The sequence below is a fragment of the Callionymus lyra genome, chromosome 5, assembly GCF_982586985.1.
Source record: "Callionymus lyra chromosome 5, fCalLyr1.hap1.1, whole genome shotgun sequence".
NCBI lineage: Eukaryota > Metazoa > Chordata > Actinopteri > Syngnathiformes > Callionymidae > Callionymus > Callionymus lyra.
Window position 1 is genome coordinate 3,663,877 of NC_141822.1, and position 19,832 is coordinate 3,683,708.

At 41.4% G+C, this 19,832-nt stretch overlaps 2 protein-coding genes across 3 annotated transcripts in view; one reads left to right on the plus strand and one right to left on the minus strand.

The window, feature by feature from the left end:
• The first annotated feature begins 642 nt into the window (after window positions 1-642).
• srsf9 (serine and arginine rich splicing factor 9) lies at window positions 643-6,056 on the plus strand. Of its 2 annotated transcripts, none has more exons than XM_087790528.1 (5): window positions 643-764; window positions 1,956-2,136; window positions 2,319-2,548; window positions 5,047-5,219; window positions 5,283-6,056. In XM_087790528.1, exons 2-5 carry the CDS (start codon window positions 1,979-1,981, stop codon window positions 5,535-5,537), a joined length of 816 nt encoding a protein of 271 aa, XP_087646654.1. In that variant the 5' UTR covers window positions 643-764; window positions 1,956-1,978; the 3' UTR covers window positions 5,538-6,056. The 2 variants fall into 2 exon arrangements, with proteins under 2 accessions (XP_087646654.1, XP_087646655.1); XM_087790529.1 differs by having other exon boundaries at window positions 649-764; window positions 1,959-2,136.
• A 101-nt stretch (window positions 6,057-6,157) lies between these two features.
• Window positions 6,158-19,832, minus strand: part of sgsm1b (small G protein signaling modulator 1b) — a 39,812-nt gene continuing 26,137 nt past the window's right edge. The window contains exons 13-25 of the mRNA XM_087790530.1: window positions 18,802-18,928; window positions 18,679-18,743; window positions 18,467-18,612; window positions 17,001-17,129; window positions 16,766-16,939; window positions 14,852-14,896; window positions 11,606-12,970; window positions 10,706-10,830; window positions 8,403-8,485; window positions 8,221-8,330; window positions 8,059-8,155; window positions 7,825-7,992; window positions 6,158-7,740 (exon numbers count right to left, since the gene is read on the minus strand). Of these exons, the coding sequence (XP_087646656.1) occupies window positions 7,652-7,740; window positions 7,825-7,992; window positions 8,059-8,155; window positions 8,221-8,330; window positions 8,403-8,485; window positions 10,706-10,830; window positions 11,606-12,970; window positions 14,852-14,896; window positions 16,766-16,939; window positions 17,001-17,129; window positions 18,467-18,612; window positions 18,679-18,743; window positions 18,802-18,928 (2,723 nt within the window). The 3' untranslated portion in view covers window positions 6,158-7,651. The remainder of the gene's footprint in view (window positions 7,741-7,824; window positions 7,993-8,058; window positions 8,156-8,220; window positions 8,331-8,402; window positions 8,486-10,705; window positions 10,831-11,605; window positions 12,971-14,851; window positions 14,897-16,765; window positions 16,940-17,000; window positions 17,130-18,466; window positions 18,613-18,678; window positions 18,744-18,801; window positions 18,929-19,832) is intronic.

Here is a 19,832-nt window from a genome sequence, read left to right on the forward strand (position 1 = left end):
ATGTATCTGGGGTTTTTTTACTTCATAATGTTTTAATATATTATTTTTATCATAAGGAAGTCGAACATATTCTTTCAAGGACCGATGCACTCATGTTTGTTTCTATCTTTAAATGTAAATTAAATAAAAGATCATAATAAATAATAAATAATTAGATCAATTCAATTACTGCCCGGTTATTCCTAACCTTTATCATGATATACAATGTGTCACATACTACTTCTTAATAAATAAATACCTTTAAAAGTATACATTTATGTGTATTGTTTAATTGTTGAAGCGCTTTGTGACTCTGGTGTAGAAACATCTTTACAAATAACTAGTACTAACTAACTTACCTTCATTCATCCCAAGTTCACAACACAGCTGTCATCAATGATCACCAAGTTAAAAGGTACAAAGCGCCCCCTGCTGCCTTTCAAGTGGTACTCCAACACAAAGCTTTAAATGTACCTAATATTCATCATCACACTTTGGTTTATTTTTTTCTATATATAATGTATTTAATGTCAGATTGTTTTATTTGTTAAAGATATATATATTTATTAAAAAACTAAAATAAATAGTTGCAAATCCACCCCACCGCTATGGGGCAGCACTGTAATTCGAGGCATCATGTTCAGGCGGTAGAGATTCGTCGCCGGAAGCTCCTTGTCTTGCGGCTACAAGCTAGCAGCATTAGCCGAAACAACTCGCTGTGATCTGATTCTCAATCCACTGGTGCCTTTTGAGTTCTTCAAAAAGCCAACTTTTCGGTATTGAAGGTAACAGCAGTTCAAAAGATCCGTTATTCACATGTATAGTTTCTATTTTTAAACCTTGTTCTGAAAATAGCGTGTTAGCAATGTGACCGAAAGAGCTAACGTCCGCGTATGTAGCTTGAGTTAGCTTACTTGCTAACCACTCACCTTTTACAACCACATTGGTGTATTTTACTATTTTCTATTCTTTAAGTGATAAGAACGCGCCCCAACGTTTATATGAAGCTGCTATAATGTTGTATTAAATTGAATTTACATTTCAACGTAGATATCCGTTTCTACGCGCTGTGTTGTGAACATGCTGCTAATGCTAACAATGAGGGCTTCGGCCTAAAGTAGCTTCCAGTAGCTTTGCTCGTAACTTGATGCCAAAATAGCATTTAATAAAAAGACAAACTTTCTGATACCGTTAATCACCTTAATATAAAATAGCAAAAAGCTATTTTTGGTAACTTGGCGTGATTTCTATTGTTTACAATCAGTATGTTTTAATGCAGCAATTTGCTAATTTCAAAACGAATATTTCTTAAAGTGGGTTATTTATACGAATTATATATAGTGTTATCTAAAGTATATAGAGGCCCAATATAACCTGGTTACAGTTGCATTAAATGTGTACATTTTATTTTACATTAATATCTTAGGGTTTGGCGTTTTTTAAAACATAATTTACAAACTCTATTTTTCATACTTTGTTTTTATTATTTCGACTTCTGTATGTTTTGGTAATATTTGACTTTAAACCCCTTTTGCTGTGACAAGATTAACAGCAACTAAAAAGCAATTTTCCCTTTTAAAAAAGAGTAGATATATGACCTTTGTGATAGAAAAACAAAAAAAGTTCGATCTTGTAAGCAGACCTTTGATGATGATTGCAAGTAAGTGATTTGTATTTATATAGCGCTTTTCCAGACTAGGATCACAAAGCGCTTAAATAAACAAAACAATATTCAATAAAGTATATACTTTATTAATCTTAATCTGTAATGCTTACGTGTCAGTTTGTTTTTGGTTTCCATATGAGGCCGAAAAAGGTATGACTTAACCATTATCTTTTCAGCTTCACATTTGTGCTTTGCCATTCTTGTGCTCATGCCCAAAACCTTGAGGATCCAAAAGATAACCAATATGATATGGACTTCCTTCACAGTCACTTGTGAGAGCAGGGAGTCACTTTCCAGTCTTCTGTTTTAGCAGTCCCGTCTCATTCCACCACCATGTCGGATGGACGAATCTACGTGGGAAATCTTCCCTTGGAAGTCCAGGAGAGAGACATTGAGGATCTCTTCTTCAAATATGGAAAAATCCGCGAAATTGAACTAAAGAACAATAGAGGCACTATCCCATTTGCCTTCATCCGTTTTGAAGACCCACGGTGAGTTTATCGGGATCGTATATGGCAGGTCCACTCTCATTCCGTTGTTGGATTCCAACTTTTTTTTTTCAAAATGTCGGCCTAAGTGACTCTCCAATGGAAGGGAATTGAGAGGGTTCTCATCCAGGCCCTTGTAGACACTTTTGGATTTTGGTAAGGAGGTATTTGCTCTCTTTTCCTAGGGATGCAGATGACGCGGTCTATGGAAGGAATGGATATGCATATGGAGACTCAAAGCTGCGTGTGGAGTATCCTCGGTCCAATGGTTCTAAATTTGGACCAATGGGCGCTGGAAGAGGAAGGGGAGGAGGAGGAGCAGGAGGAGGAGGAGCAGGAGGTGGAGCAGGAGGAGGACCCAATGGAAGATTTGGACCTCCAAATCGTAGATCTGAATTCCGCGTCATAGTGACCGGTAGGTGGATATTAAAGGTCATAAAGTTTTACTTTCTCGCGGTGGAGTGGAAGGACGTGGTTGGTACTAGAGTTGACTCTACCTCTTAATGGCGGACTGGAGGACGACTGACTGTAGATGGATGGTTTAAGTTCACGGCCTATTTTCTACCTGGAGGACTGGAAGCAGGGACCTGTTGATGGTTAAAGATGTATCAATTCTCCCGTTATTGTCCAGGGGAACTCTCACCACCACGAAAAGCCATCTTGATGGACCATGTTAGGTGTAGAAAGATGTAGTATTTGTTTCCCTCTAAAGATCAAGTGAAAGGAGGACTGGGAGATACTTGATTAAATTGTTCCTTATGGACTGGAGGAAAAACAAGAACAACAAGCAGAACACTTTCTCTTGTGACAAAGAAAGGAAATAATTTGGCTTCATAGCTTCAAGGTAGATGGACCTACAGTTCCCCTGGTCTTAATACCAATAGATGGAAGTATCTTAACATGGATGCCGTTAAACCTACGTTTCTTTCATCACCTCAGACAAAGCAATAATGAAGACGTGCCCTGAATATTCCTTTTCATGAAGGTCTCTTTGGACAATCTTGTGTTTTGACCACTGGGAGCTATCTATGCCAGGACAAGTTCCCTCCTTTCAAAGACTGGAGGTTCCCACAAGATGATGTTGACAATTGGAATTGAATTGTTCGTAATCCTAGCTTTGACTCTGACTGGAGAAGGACAAGCCTTAACATGGATTGAATCATCTGCCCATTTTTAAATCACTCGTCCAAACATTTTGACTTGTTTTGACTTAAGTCCCATTGGTTTAGAGGATTTATTGGTTAATTAACAAGACTTATTGGTGAACTGCCAAAAGATGGATGCTAGAGCTCAATGTAGGAGACAGAAAACCGAGATATCTGAGACGCTCATCAATCCAGAGGTGGGATCTGAAGGTGCAACTGGACGGACCTTAATGCTTCACCTGACCAATAGGGTTCGCTGTGTCTCGCATCCTGGCTAGAGAAAATACAAACTTATTTTATTCCATTTCAAATCGAAAAAGAACACACTCATGGATCATGCTTTGCCTTAATATTTAGACGGAAGAAACAGATTACCAAAAAATGAGATCTGATGCCTGATCATTTCGTGCCCTAAAAAGTCAAAGAACGGGAAAGATGGTTCTGTTCTCTGTAACTTGGAGGAAAGATGGTGATGGACGACATGGTTACTAGACAACTGTCTTTCTTTCGCTCTCCTGGCACATTGGTGGACTTTGATCGGAGTAGAATCTTGTTGCTTGGAGGACCAGGATGTCGTGGAATCTGGCCTAATGACGTTCTCCCTCTTACCTCACCCGGACTGATGGACCGTTGAACGGACAATAGGAGACAGATTGGTCTACAAAGTTTCTCTTTAATGTTGGACAGGAGTCGATGCCGGTTGAGTCACAAAACCCAAAGTGCAAAAAAAACAAAAACGTAGAGTGGTCTGCTTAGTGACAAACATCTTCTACAGATAATGGTAGGTGTTATGTTTATATCAAACTATGTTTTACCGTGTCCTACTTTCTCTTGGAAAGTGTCATTTTGTTAATATTGTGTTTCCCTGTTAACACTTAGAATGTACTTAAACAAGCTGTGTTACTTTGCTAATGTTTATGTTAACGTTTCTCACGTATGTGGCTTCCTACATATTTAAGGACCCCTAAAAGAAATGTTTTACGTGTGTTAAACCTCTAAGCCAAACCTTTTGCTAGTACAGTTGGACGTTCCACGATGAAATGAACAATAATTTGTATTGTACTGGTTCAGTTAGTGAGTTGATATTTACGAGTACCGTATTTTCCGGACTATAAGTGGCAGTTTTTTCCATAGTTTGTCCGGGGGTGAGATTATACTCTGGAGCGATTTATGTGTGAAATTATTACCACATTATTAGCGGTATTTCATTTCACATGTTATTCTCACACTAAACCACAAGAGGGCGCTCTAGGCCTGTGTTGATCATTTCCACGTAGAAGAGGAAGCATCTTCTACCTCCGGAGTTAGTTAGTTGTTTAAAAGTGACACGAGGATGAAGAGTTATTTGGAGTTACACGGATGGTTTGGTAAACTAGTTAGTTATTGATGCTATAGTTCTCTGAATAACTCTTCATATGTTATGTTAACATACCAGGTTCTCACTTCATGTAACGTAACGTACAATTATTCAGTTCTTGCCTCTATTTTTATTTTAAATTGTCTTTGAAGATGACATGTCTGTTCTTGGTGTTGGATTTTATCAAATAAATTTCCCCCAAAAATGCGACTTATACTCCAGTGCGACTTATATATGTTTGTTCCTTCTTTATTATGCATTTTATGTCTGGAGCGACTTGTGCTCCGGAGCCACTTATAGTCCGTAAAATACGGTGTACTGTTTTGTTCTGCACATGTTTTACCCGGTAAGATACAACGGGTCTCCTTTTTTAAAGATGATCCATTTCAATAATGTTTCTCCGGCCTCCAGGATTACCGGCCAGCGGGAGTTGGCAGGACCTGAAGGATCACATGCGTGAAGCGGGAGACGTTTGCTTCGCAGACGTGACCCGCGACGGCGAGGGCATCGTGGAGTTCGTGCGCAGAGAAGACATGGAGTACGCTCTGCGCCGACTCGACCGCACAGAGTTCCGTTCGCATCAAGTGAGTTTCCCAAACACGCCGTCTTCGGCTGGATCTCCGTGACTCACTCTGACCTCCTTCCAGGGTGAGAATGCTTTCATCCGTGTGTTTGAGGATCGGGGGAACCCGAGCTGGGGCGGCGGCGGCGGCGGCGGCAGCGGCGGCGGTCGCTCACGATCCCGCTCGAGGTCCCGAGGGCGTTACTCTCCTCCCTACAGCAGCCGAGGGTCGCCCGGACGCTACCAGTCGCCTCCGCGGCACTCGATGTCTCGGAGTAGCCCCCCGCCCCGCAGGGGGCCCCCGCAACACCACTCCCCTCCACCGCGCCACTACCGTTAAGTTAAGCCCGTTTGTTTCGAAAAGCTAAATTTGTCGTCAAGTTCCCCTTCTGGCCCCCCGAGGAGGACCCGTGTTTGAAACCTACATTCCATCGCTCCCGAAGCCTTAATTTAGTTTTTCTCCCACTCGTTTTTATTTTCATTAGCTTGTTGTTTGTAGAATATTCTTTTCACCCACGTGACATTTTGTGGTTGAACCAAAACGATTGGGGTTGGAATGTCGGCCCCGGACCCCGATCCAGAAGCGAAGAACCTCGGCCTAATCAAGCTCTTCCCCCCCAGAGACACATTTTTTTCTCCACGGCAAGATTTTTACGTCGCCTTCGTATCTCCGCTCCCTTTTCTTAGACACTTGAATTTGATTTTGCTCCTTCAAGGTCAGTAGATGTGACATTTGTGTGACCCTTGTGTTGCCATCTTGCTTTTTTTTTTTTTGATTTTCGTGTAATTTTAAGCAAAACGGATTTTCTGATTCGTACACGTTTTTTTTGTGCGTTTAACAATAAATTCTGAAATTTTATGTTTGACTCGTCAGTTTAATGTGAAATCACTCGAATCCATGGATTGACTTCGGATGTAGAATCTCTTGCCTACGTGTTGAAAATAATCGACACCGATGTGCAAAATATAATATTTTAATTCACAATAAATTATAACGGGTGACATTTTTTCAAGACAGAAAAAAAATATATTCTCAGTGGCATCGATCCATGAAGCTCATATACAGACATTGTATTGCATTAAGTCAATTTGTACTACAGCTTAATTTTTTTTTTTTGTACAATAAACACTCGTGTACACTAAATATTCAAACACAAAAACGCACACACGGCAATATTTCGAGGGTCATGTGGAGACACAAGGTTTAAAGTGTAGAGAGTTTCACGGATGATGGACTCGACCCCGGGTTCTTCATTTCCACTTCTATCTACGAGGCAAGGATTGAAACGATGAAGGTCCAAAGTGTAAGTTCTCTTTATTAACATTCAGGTGATTATTTAACTCAAGGATTATTTGACCAATCCAAGAGTACGATTGTTTAATATGTTTTGATTCAATGTTTGGAGTAATAGCGACTTGCATTTAAAGTGTCCAAGGATAACTGATATATTTGCTTAAACTAGATCTTTAGTACTTTTAAATCTGCGTTTTACTGTCGGTGAACAAACGTGATAAAGGTAGTGATGTTGTCAAGGCAAGAATGTAGCGTATCTTTCTCAAGTTGAACCTTCAGATTGAGAAGAAAGTCAGTTTGAAATGTAGGTTTTCGTTGAACTGCAACGTAAGAGTTGATTTTATTTTTCAGAGATTAAACTAACGTGGAAAATTGAATTAGAATACATTTTAGAAAACGTACAAAGATGTTTCTTAAATGTGTGACACGTACATGTTGGAAACGAGCTTTGCGACCCGTTTGAAAGTTAAGTTAATCTGAGGCCATATGTTGACTTAAGATGCAAAGGCTGAATAAAGGTTTAAGTTGAAATAAATGCGATAACCGGAGAAATGTTGTGGTTTTTAGACGTGAAAAGTTCTCGTCGATAAAATGAGACGATGACGTTGAAATCGTTTGCAACTCCAGGTTCATGGCGGAGGAGAAGTTCTACTGAAGATCCGCCTGCTGCTGCTAATGCAACTGTAAGAGGAATATCTGTCAAGACGTGAAGTTACTCGCATGTACGTGACCTTCCTGGTCCTTGACGTCCAACCGTCTCCGAGGAAACATGAACCTCCTTTTATAAATCTGTGCTTCACGTTACATCGACTGAATCTCTACAAATGTTCCGTCGTTTTCTATCAAACAAAAGTGCACGAGTGGTTTTTGTGGGGTTGAGTTTGGTTCGGTCAAGTCTTCTGCACGTCAGCGTGAGGCAAATAAAACCGCGTTGTCGACACATAAACAAACATCTGCAGTCGAACGTGTGTCACGGAGAAAGAGAAAAAAAAAGACGATGATTCAAGACCTGGCAGCGTAATTTAAGGCAAAATCAAATCCTGAAGCTATTCCAGCAAAGCGTACATTCACCGGGTGAACAAGAACACCGAAGAACCGGAGGAACAGAAACTCACTCCCGGAGAGTGAAAGAAGCAACAGATCTGGACGTGGAGCTTCAATCACTTGTTCTCTATTAACGTCTGAACCTTCTGGACCAGGTCTCGGGCCATCGTCATGGCCTGAGGGACGCTGTGGCGCTCGGCCATTTCTGCGAAGGAACCACAATATATCACTGTATTTAGATCGTCTCTTCGACCCTGAGTCCTGTCGTGCGAACAGATCCGGGACCTACCGTTGAAGAACTTGATGATGTCGGTGAAGTCCATGTTGTTCTCCAGGATGATGTCTCTGTACATCTCCACCAGGGCGAGCGCGATGAACAGCACGAAATGGTCGGAGGAGATGTGCTTGGCCGCCCAGATGGCCTCCCACACGGCGAACACGTCGTCGTACACCATTTCTTCAAGAAAAACAAAAAGTCAAGTCAGCGTCTCGTCGGGCTCTCGACCTCTGAACGACCTCTCACCTCGTTTGAAGTCCAGCAGGAACCAGCGGTAGCAGAAGTAGAAGTGAGTGTAGTCTCCGTTCTGCTGCATCAGCTCGAACAGCTCGGCGTCCAGGATCTGTTGGCGACGGAAGCGTTGGTCAAGCGGCGTCGGCGCGGCGTCGAGGAGCGTCGGCTACGAACCTGGATCAGCGAGCGCATGTTGGCGAAGTGGGAGTCCATGGCGCCGCCGTGAGGGAAGTTCTGGTTCATCCTCTTCATCAGTTCCGTGAAGCAGCTGAAGGCCGTGACCTCTGGAGCACAACATGACCCCGGGGTTAGAGTTCAACTGTGGGTTTTATACAGCGAGCGAACGTGTCACTGACCGTCGTCCAGGACGACCAGCAGCGGCGCCAGCAGGTCGCACATGCCTTGGACGTAACCTGTGTCCAGATGGAGCCACACGTAGCTACACAACACAACAACACAACAACACAACGACATGTTGATGTCAACGCACTGATGGGAAACTGCTCTTGATCATCTTCATCCTAAATCATGTCTAATGATCACATACAAGTCAATACATTTTTAAATCATTGTGAACATGTCGGTATAATAGTGTCACATGATCGGCTGAAAGTTTGATCCAGTAGCTCATCGCTCTGTTGGTTTTGTCTGGTGACTCTATTATACCAACATTTACATGTTGAATTAAGTAGTATTACTCCACGATTCTATGTAGTATTACTTCACGAGTCTCTTTAGTATTATTCCGGGAGTCTCTGTAGTATTACTCCATGAGTCTATGTAGTACTACTCCACAAGTCTATGTAGTATTACTCCACGAGTCGATGTAGTATTACCCCACAAGTCTATGTAGTATTACTCCACGAGTCTATGTAGTATTACTCCACGAGTCGATGTAGTATTACTCCACGAGTCGATGTAGTATTACTCCGTGTGTCTCTTTAGTATTATTCCGAGAGTCTCTGTAGTATTACTCCACGAGTCTATGTAGTATTACTCCGCGTGCCTCTTTAGTATTATTCCGGGAGTCTCTGTAGTATTACTCCACGAGTCTATGTAGTATTACTCCGCGTGCCTCTTTAGTATTATTCCGGGAGTCTCTGTAGTATTACTCCACGAGTCTATATAGTATTACTCCGCATGCCTCTTTAGTATTATTCCAGGAGTCTCTGTAGTACTACTCCACGAGTCTATGTAGTATTACTCCGTGTGCCTCTTTAGTATTATTCCGGGAGTCTCTGTAGTATTACTCCACGAGTCTATGTAGTATTACTCCACGAGTCTATGTAGTATCACTCCGCAAGTCTATGTAGTATTACTCCACGAGTCTATGTAGTATTACTCCACGAATCTATGTAGTATTACTCCACAAGTCTATGTAGTATTACTCCACGAGTCGATGTAGTATTACCCCACAAGTCTATGTAGTATTACTCCACGAGTCTATGTAGTATTACTCCACGAGTCGATGTAGTATTACTCCACGAGTCGATGTAGTATTACTCCGTGTGTCTCTTTAGTATTATTCCGAGAGTCTCTGTAGTATTACTCCACGAGTCTATGTAGTATTACTCCGCATGCCTCTTTAGTATTATTCCGGGAGTCTCTGTAGTATTACTCCACGAGTCTATGTAGTATTACTCCGCATGCCTCTTTAGTATTATTCCAGGAGTCTCTGTAGTACTACTCCACGAGTCTATGTAGTATTACTCCGTGTGCCTCTTTAGTATTATTCCGGGAGTCTCTGTAGTATTACTCCACGAGTCTATGTAGTATTACTCCACGAGTCTATGTAGTATCACTCCGCAAGTCTATGTAGTATTACTCCACGAGTCTATGTAGTATTACTCCACGAATCTATGTAGTATTACTCCACAAATCTATGTAGTATTACTCCACGAGTCGATGTAGTATTACCCCACAAGTCTATGTAGTATTACTCCACGAGTCTATGTAGTATTACTCCACGAGTCGATGTAGTATTACTCCACGAGTCGATGTAGTATTACTCCGTGTGTCTCTTTAGTATTATTCCGAGAGTCTCTGTAGTATTACTCCACGAGTCTATGTAGTATTACTCCGCGAGTCTATGTAGTATCACTCCGCGAGTCTATGTAGTATTACTCCACGAGTCTATGTAGTATTACTCCGCTAGTCTATGTAGTATTATTCCGCAAGTCTATGTAGTATTACTCCACGAGTCGATGTAGTATTACTCAGCGAGTCTATGTAGTATTACTCTGTGAGTCTATGTAGTATTTCTCCACAAGTCTATGTAGTATTACTCCACGAGTCGATGTAGTATTACTCAGCGAGTCTATGTAGTATTACTCTGTGAGTCTATGTAGTATTTCTCCACAAGTCTATGTAGTATTACTCCGCGAGTCTCTGTCGTATTAATCCACGAGTCTATGTAGTATTACTCCACGAGTCTGTGTAGTATTACTCCGCGAGTCTATGTACTATTACTCCGCAAGTCGATGTAGTATTACTCCGCAAGTCTATGTAGTATTACTCCACGAGTCGATGTAGTATTACTCCGCGTGTCTATGTAGTATTACTCCACTAGTCTATGTAGAATCCCATCAAAGCTTGAAGACCGTTCGAGTCCCAATGAACACAACCTCAGTAGTAGTACTACACAACACAAGTACTTCACCTGCACATGATGTTGCGCAGCTTCTCCAGGTTCTCCGCAGTAAAGTACCAGTATGTTCGGTCGCAGCGCCGGACGTCTTTGTCGATGCGATGCAGGTTGATCAGGTACATGTCCAGAGTCTCTGGCTGTCCAGACATCAGGTCATAAGAGCAGACGGTACTTTAAAACAATACTTTTAATCATCATTCCATGAGACGAGGAAACTGTTCAGAGGTCAATCACTGCCGTCAGAAATAGTTCAATTGAAAATGTTGAAACATTGAATCATTTTTTGGAATAATTGAATCTGATCATTTCTATATTGAAGGTTGAATGTTTTTATTTATTATTCATTAATAAATGTTTTAAAAATCGAATATTTCGATTCATTATATGATTTTTTTTTTTTTTTTAATATAACATCATTTGATATTCTAATTCTATTAAAAGTAAATGTTCTAAATTCAATATTTTCTAATTTGTAGCCTCTTTTTAAATCAATGTAAACATGTCTGTTTAATAGAGTCGCATGATTGGCTGAAAGTTTGATCCAGTAGCTCATCGCTCTGTTGGTTTAGTCTGGAGACTCTATTATACCAACATTTACATGTTGAATTAAATGGTTATTAGCTATTTATTATTAGAATTTTAACAGTAAACTATACATGTAAAATGATTCATTCATTTTAACAAAGTTCTAATAGATTAATTAATATATTAAAAACAGAAAAATCAATTTTTCAAGCTGTTAAATTCAGTCTTAAAAAAATAAATAATTAAATGTTTAATAATAAAACATTACATTTCTGATCACTCATATAATTCCAAACATATTTTTAAATTGAGTATTTCTTGTTCAAATTCAATATAGAAACATTGCTTAAAGTTGCTAAAGTTGAAGTTTATTAGTCAAATACTCACAGAATATGTTTGTTCTTCATGTTTGACTTCAGCTGCTTCTTCTTCTTCTTCTGCTGCTGGTCCACCGAGCAAGTTCTCCATCTCGGGCTCGTCCTCGGACAGAGCCAGGTCCGTCCCCTCGGGACTGGTGTCCAGGTGCTGATCCGGGCCGGTCTCCGGGACCCTCATCCTCTCCCGCGGGGGGGTGGCCAGGCAGGTCAGGGGTCGGGGCCTGATGTCCTGCGAGGTCACGCAGGTGATCCCCGCGGGGATGTCCTCCATCTCCAGGGCGGACGGGGAGTCGTCGGAGTCCGGGGACCTCCTGGCGTGAGATGAGGAGGAGATGCTTCCTCGAGACGCCGTCTGGAGGGCGTTGAGCATCTGTTTGACGGGCGAGTCTGAGCCAGGCTTGTCCAGGACTGGAGCTTCTCTCTCGGACGGTTTCACGTCGATCATCTCAGACCAGGAGGTTTCTGTGGGAGTCTTCCTGGTCAGAGAAGAACCGCTACCGTTGGCAGGAAGAGTCAGTCCCAGCGGAGGAGCCTGGAAATACTCGTTCCGAACCTCCGTCTCCAGTGTGAGAACATTGGTTTGTTCGAGCGCTTGTTTGGGGTTTCTATTGGTGTCCACTCCTTTCAACAGATGGTCCTGCTCGTCCTCTTCCGTCTTGTCGACCCCGCACTCCTTTTCCCCCTCGCTCTCAGAGATCTCCATCTTCTCCGAGTCCGAGACGCTGGTCTTGTCCACCTGAGGTTCCTCCTCCTCCGGCGGCCGAGAGCTTCCGCCGTCAACCACGTCCGGACTTTGGATCTGAGCCTCGTGCCGCGTGGTCACGTGACCATCCAGGATCTTGTCGGTGTCCATCTTCTCCTCCCGACTGTCCATCTTCTCCTCCCGACTGTCCATCTTCTCCTCCCGACTGTCCTTCTTCTCCTCCCGACTGTCCATCTTCTCCTCCCGACTGTCCGTCTTCTCCTCCCGACTGTCCGTCTTCTCCTCCCGACTGTCCATCTTCTCCTCCCTACTGTCCATCTTCTCCTCCCTACTGTCCATCTTCTCCTCCCGACTGTCCGTCTTCTCCTCCCGACTGTCCGTCTTCTCCTCCCTACTGTCCATCTTCTCCTCCCTACTGTCCATCTTCTCCTCCCGACTGTCCATCTTCTCCTCCCTACTGTCCATCTTCTCCTCCCGACTGTCCATCTTCTCCTCCCTACTGTCCATCTTCTCCTCCCGACTGTCCATCTTCTCCTCCCTACTGTCCATCTTCTCCTCCCGACTGTCCATCTTCTCCTCCCGAGTGTCTGTCGCTGGACAGGTGTGCTTCGTCTCACCTGACGTCTTCTCCTCCGGCTCCGCCGGGTCCACGGTTTCCACCGACTCGAAGACCTGTTGTGAAAATTGTTGCATTTGTTGTAAAACCAACTCTTTCATTTGTTTAATATTCTCTGTTTTATTTCCCCTGGTGGGCCGCGAAGGTATTGCAAGCGGGTCGCAAAATAGTTTCCAAAATGGTATCATTTTTTGGGGGGTGGATGTAATTCTATAAAAATGAAAATACACATAATAATGTTTTAAGTGTTAAAACTCGTTAAGTTTAAAAGGATATTCAACATTTTCAGATATTCTTTTCATTATGTTGTTCCTTCGAGTATTATACATGTGACAGGGAAATGAAAACGCATTATAATGACTTCGTATTTATGGGGTCAGAGGTCGGCCGCAAAGGTTTTTGAGACTTGGGGACCACTGCTCTAGAGGTTTAAAGTTGTGTTTACAAACAATATATTCTTTTATCCGAAGCACTTCGAAAACTGAGGTAGAACATAAATAAACAACAAGAAAAAAACAAGAGGTATTTTATGTTTTACTGTTTAGTATTTACTTCCAATAATGTATCTTATCATAGCAAATAAAGCCTCGTCACTGAACCAAAAGAACGTCCTGCAGTTCGGTGCGGAACAACACAAGTGAACCATTGAACAGTAAACACTGCAGTGATTGACAGTTTTAGTTGGTTGGCTGGGCGGCAAAGCATCACAGGAGCCATTCAGATTGACTCAGGTCACTGTGAGTGAGTGTGTTTAAGAGGTACTTCTACTTTCTTGACTTGAATCTACTTGCCGCCATGATTTCTCTTCACAACACAACGATGAAAAGATTACAGCTGGAGGAGTGAAGCCATTATTACGTCATAATGGACTCTCGTAACCTCTCGTTCGTCCAGATTTCAGAGCAACTTTATAAAGTAATACGTTTAAAACATGGTCATGATGAGAAGTTACTGCGTCTTGAAGAACATTCACTACATGACACCAGAGTTGATACTAGTTGATGTTTAATGACACCAGAGTTGATACTAGTTGATGTTTAATGACACCAGAGTTGATACTAGTTGATGTTTAATGACACCAGAGTTGATACTAGTAGATGTTTAATGACACCAGAGTTGATACTAGTTGATGTTTAATGACACCAGAGTTGATACTAGTTGATGTTTAATGACACCAGAGTTGATACTAGTCGATGTTTAATGACACCAGAGTTGTTACTAGTTGATGTTTAATGACACCAGAGTTGATACTAGTCGATGTTTAATGACACCAGAGTTGTTACTAGTTGATGTTTAATGACACCAGAGTTGATACTAGTCGATGTTTAATGACACCAGAGTTGTTACTAGTTGATGTTTAATGACACCAGAGTTGTTACTAGTTGATGTTTAATGGCACCAGAGTTGATACTAGTTGATGTTTAATGACACCAGAGTTGTTACTAGTTGATGTTTAATGACACCAGAGTTGATACTAGTTGATGTTTAATGACACCAGAGTTGATACTAGTAGATGTTTAATGACACCAGAGTTGATACTAGTTGATGTTTAATGACACCAGAGTTGATACTAGTTGATGTTTAATGACACCAGAGTTGATACTAGTTGATGTTTAATGACACCAGAGTTGATACTAGTTGATGTTTAATGACACCAGAGTTGATACTAGTAGATATTTAATGACACCAGAGTTGATACTAGTTGATGTCTAAAGTGTATTTTGATTATTATTTTTTGCTGACACAAAATGACAAAACTGTCAAAGTTACAACATTTGCTGTATATTTTTATATCATGGTTATCGCATGAACAACAGGATGAGTTGAGGCGTCGATACATTAATAAACTGGGATATACAGTAACTTGTAGACCTGAGCACCCAAAGATGGACCTTCAAATAGTGTTAGCATATGGAGAGGACGTGTGTTTAGCTTACCTGAGCAGAGCTGGAGTCACTCTGGGAGTTGCTGCTGAGAGACGACTACAGAAAAGAGAGAAAGAAAAATGCAATTCATTATAAAAAAATGTTTTAAAACATGGTCGATGTTGACAAAGATCTTCTTCGACTCAAGATAACTTCAACGAGCTGCTGTGTGTCTGGACCGAGAGGATTTTTAGCATTTAGCATTTAGCCGTTAGCGCACAACTTAACTACTCCCTGATTATAACTATAGCATGAATACCATCATTTTCGTCGTCACATTTCAAGAAGGGTTTCAAACTGGATCTGGAGCTGAAACATGAATCATGTCACAGCCTTTAAAACCTCAAAGGTCAGTAGTATTATTACTCAGGTCTCTGTAGTATTATTCCTCTAGTCTCAGTAGTATTACTCCGCGTGTCTCCTTAGTATTACTCCAGGAGTCTCTGTAGTATTACTCCGCGAGTCCCCGTAGTATTACTCCGCGTGTCTCCTTAGTATTACTCCAGGAGTCTCTGTAGTATTACTCCACGAGTCTATGTAATATTACTCCGTGTGTCTCCTTAGTATTACTTTGGGAGTCTCTGTAGTATTACTCCACGAGTCTCTGTCTGCTACGTCGACTCAAAGAATAATACTAAGTAATACTACAGAGGCTCACGGAGTAATACTACGGAGCCTCTCAGCATAATCCTACTGAGACTAGAGGAATAATATTACTTGTGTAGTAATACTACAGAGACTCACAGAGTAATAATAAAAAAATGCCTTTTGCTTTAATATTATGTAGCCTCACAGAGTAATACAACACAATCTTGCTTAGTAATACTACAAAGCCTTATAGAGTAATACGACTGAGACTCGAGTAATAATACTACAAAGCCTTGCGGAGTAATACTACCGAGACTCACGTAGAAATAATACAGAGACTCGCGAGTTATTCTACAGAGACTTAATACGAAACGTTTTGTTCCTATCGATCACGGAAACCTATGAAATAACATCAGTAAAATGTAACAAAACTGTTTAAAAGAAGAAACAAAACTAAACCACACAAACTCAAAGTGTTAAATATAATAAATGACTAAATAAATAATAGTCATTTTTGCATTGAGGTTATTAGTTTTCAGTTATACAGTGTTTTCACGTTTGGTTTCTAAATAAAAACGTTCTTGAACGCACCGTCGACGTCTCACTGAAATTGAATGTGTGTGAAAAGTGTCAAATAATTCAGGGTCTGCTTCTCTGTGTTTTGAGTAGGAATCTACAGTCAAGATCAACGGCTATGATTGGTCGGCTGGGCGGCAAAGCCGGGGCGTATCAGGTTCATTTCAGGTCACCGCTACTAAGAGCGTTGTTGAGAGTTGTTGCACTTCATGAGCGGCGTTGTTTTGCGATGTAGGTAGGTAGGTAGGTAGGTAAAACTTTATTGATCCCTCAGGAGGTCTCTTTCGGGAAATTGTTTTTTTTCCAGTAGCCAGCAATTTTTCATAAACAATAAAAAATAATACATAAAAAATAAAATAAGAAAAGAACATAAGAGGAAGAACAAGATGACACAATCTAAGTATAAAGATAAAGACAAAGAACATAGCGCAAAGAAAAACAACAAAGACAAAGGATACAAAGACTAACATAGAACAGAACATCCAGATACTCTCACTCCACTCCTGCCCCCGAACTCAGAATTGTACAACTTAATAGCCCGTGGGATGAATGAGTCCCTGAGTCTATTAGTGTTGCACCTGGGTAGGAGCATTCGTGCACTCATTCTGCTTCTCTGCTCACTGATGACAGTGTTCAGAGGATGACTGTCATCATCCATGATGGACAGTAGTTTGTTCAATGATCTCCTCTCAGCAACTGTCACCAGTGAGTCCAGCTTCATTCCAACCAATTACGACCAACGTAAGAACGAGTGTTTCTCACGTCGGTGCTGATGGTGGAGTCTCGGGTCACCGGTCCTCGCTCCACGCTGGTCCCCGACGAGCACCGGGCCAACGCCTCGGCGTGTTTCTCTCGCTCCCGCTGCCGGACGATGGCCTCGCACCCTCGCCACTGCTTCATGTTCAGCTGGTAGGTGGCGTGCATCCGCTCGTCCGTCTGCGGCGGATCCAAGAGTCGTGACAGATTCAAAGCAGTGGCGACGGCGTCCAAGAAATACCTCCAGGCGGCTCTTCTGGCTCATGGTGAACTTGTAGTGGCCCAACAGGAAGGGCCAGACCTCCTTACGCAGGGACGGCGCCACGCCGCCGAAATACACCAGCCTGTGTATCTCGCTCTCCTCGAAGGCCTGAGGACGACGATGAGATTTGAACCGACAACTCTAGACGTACATCAGTGACATCAGAATATTGTACTTCGTTGAGTTTACTCTTCAAATGTTGACAGTTTAGTTTTTCAAGCATTTCATTTTTGAAATAATTCAATTAAATAAGGCGAGTTTTTCAAAAATATTTTTTTAATAAGCAGAGTATTACTATGGCGCCTTGCCGAGTAATACTACTGAGACTTGCAAAGCAGTACTACAGCCTTACAGAGTAATACTACAGCAACACAAAGAATAATACTACAAAGCCTTGTGGGGTAATACACTAGAGACTTATAAAGTAATACTACAGAGGCTCTCAGCATAATACCACTGGAGGAATAATATTACTTGTGTAGTACTACTACAGAGACTTACAGAGAAATAATAAAAACAAATCCCTTTGCTTTAATATTATGTAACCTCACAGAGTAATACGACACAATCTTGCTTAGTAATACTACAAAGCCTTATAGAGTAATACTACTGAGACTCGAGGAATAATACTACAAAGCCTTCCGGAGTAAAACTACATAGACCCGCAGAGTAAAACTACTGAGACTAGAGGAATAATACTACAAACCATTGTGGAGTAATACTACATATACTCGCGTAATAATACTAAGATGACTCGCAGAGAAATAATACAGAGACTCACAGAGTTATACTACAGAGACTCATGGAGTAATACTTATTTAACTCTTCAACTGTTGACATTTTTGTTTTTCAAACATTTCATTTAAAAAAACATTTTAATTAAATATGGCTAGTTTTTCAAAATATGTCAAAATATTTCACGTGTAGTTTGATACTGTATCTAAAATAGTTTGAAAATAAATGATCAGAATTCAATTATTTTGGTAATTCGTGGTATTTTAAATTCAACTCTTTTGGTTTTGTCTGGTGACAATATATTGAATTTTCTTTATTGAATTTAAAAGATTTAAAACAAGCTTGAATTTAAAAAATATGTTTTTGAACTGTTGGAATTAAAATATCAAACTCTGTGTAAAAAAGAATTCAAGCTTTAAAAATACAAATTATTGAATTAAAGTATTTAAAAAAACATATTTCAATGCTTAAAAAAATAATTTCAACATAATTTTTAATTATTGTAATTTGTATGAAAAATAATTGATTCATCTGAAAGTATTATATTTATATTATTTTCTAAATTAAATGACTCTCAAAACAAATTCAACCTTATATGAAATTATAGAACGAAATGTTTCAAATGCAATTTAATTGTTTGCTTTAAATGGAATCACTCAAAGTTATCAGTCATAACTCTGAAGCCCCTGACAGTGATGGATGTCACTCACGCTGCTGTCCTTCAAGAACCTGCTCCAAACCTCCGGAGACAAACCTCCGCGAGCGTCGCACGGAACATCCGGGTCCACGATGGTGGTGTTGACCAGAGCCGACAGGTGCGTGCGGACCGTGGACAGGTGCCGGCAGTAGGCCAGCCCTGAGGGGTCCAATCAGAACAGTCGTTATCATCGCCACGGAGACACGAGCAGGGAGTCGGACTCACATCCGTAGAAGGCCCTGGAGATGATCTGGTACTTCATGGTGTCGCAGAGCAGCTTCAACGGAGCCCTGGTCCACAACAAAGGTCCTGAAGATGCTGAAGAACAAGGAGCCGCGGCTCACGTACCTCTCCTGGTTGCATCCGTTGGGCAGAGATCCGTCCGACGAGCCGTTCTGCGAGCACGAGGAGCACGAGGACTTCCTGGGGGTGGGCTGCCACATGTTGATGCTCTGGTCCATCAGCTCCAGAGCCACTGGTCACATGATCACAAGAGTCATAACAATGCTGTGTCCAGGTGAGTCCAGGTGTGTCCAGGTGCAGTATCTTGGACTGACAAATACTGGTTCATTAGCATAACGTCGTTTTTTTTTACCATTAGACGCACAGGATTATTACTAGCAATAAGCAGAGTAATACTATGGCGCCTCGCCTAGTAATACTACGGAGACTTGCGGACCAATACTAAAACCTTGCAGAGTATTACTACGGCGACTCAAAGAATAATACTACAAAGCCTTGTGGGGTAATAGTACAGAGACTTATAAAGTAATACTACAGAGAATCACAGAGTCATAATAAAAACAAAGCCTTTTGGAGTAATATTATGGAGCCTCACAGAGTAATACAACACGGTCTTGCTTAGTAATACTTAAAAGTCTTAAAGAGTAATACTACATAGACTTGCGGAGTAATACTATAGAAACTCATGGAGAAATACTACGGAGACTCGCGGAGTGATACTACAGAGGCTCGTAGAGTAATACTAAGGTGACTTGCGGAGTAATACTATGGAGACTCTTGGAGTAATACTATGGAGACTCACATTGTAAAACTATGGAGACTCGTGGAGTAATACTACGGAGACTCGTAGAGTAATACTACAGAGACACGCGGAGTAATACTTAGGTGACTCGCAGAGTAATACTATGGAGACTCATGGAGAAATACTATGGAGACTCACGGAGTAATACTACGGAGACTCGTGGAGTAATACTACTGAGACTCGTGGAGTAATACTAGAGAGACTTGTGGAGTAATACTTACGTGACTCGTGGAGTAATACTACGGAGACTCGTGGAGTAATACTACTGAGACTCGTGGAGTAATACTAGAGAGACTTGTGGAGTAATACTTACGTGACTGGTGGAGTAATACTA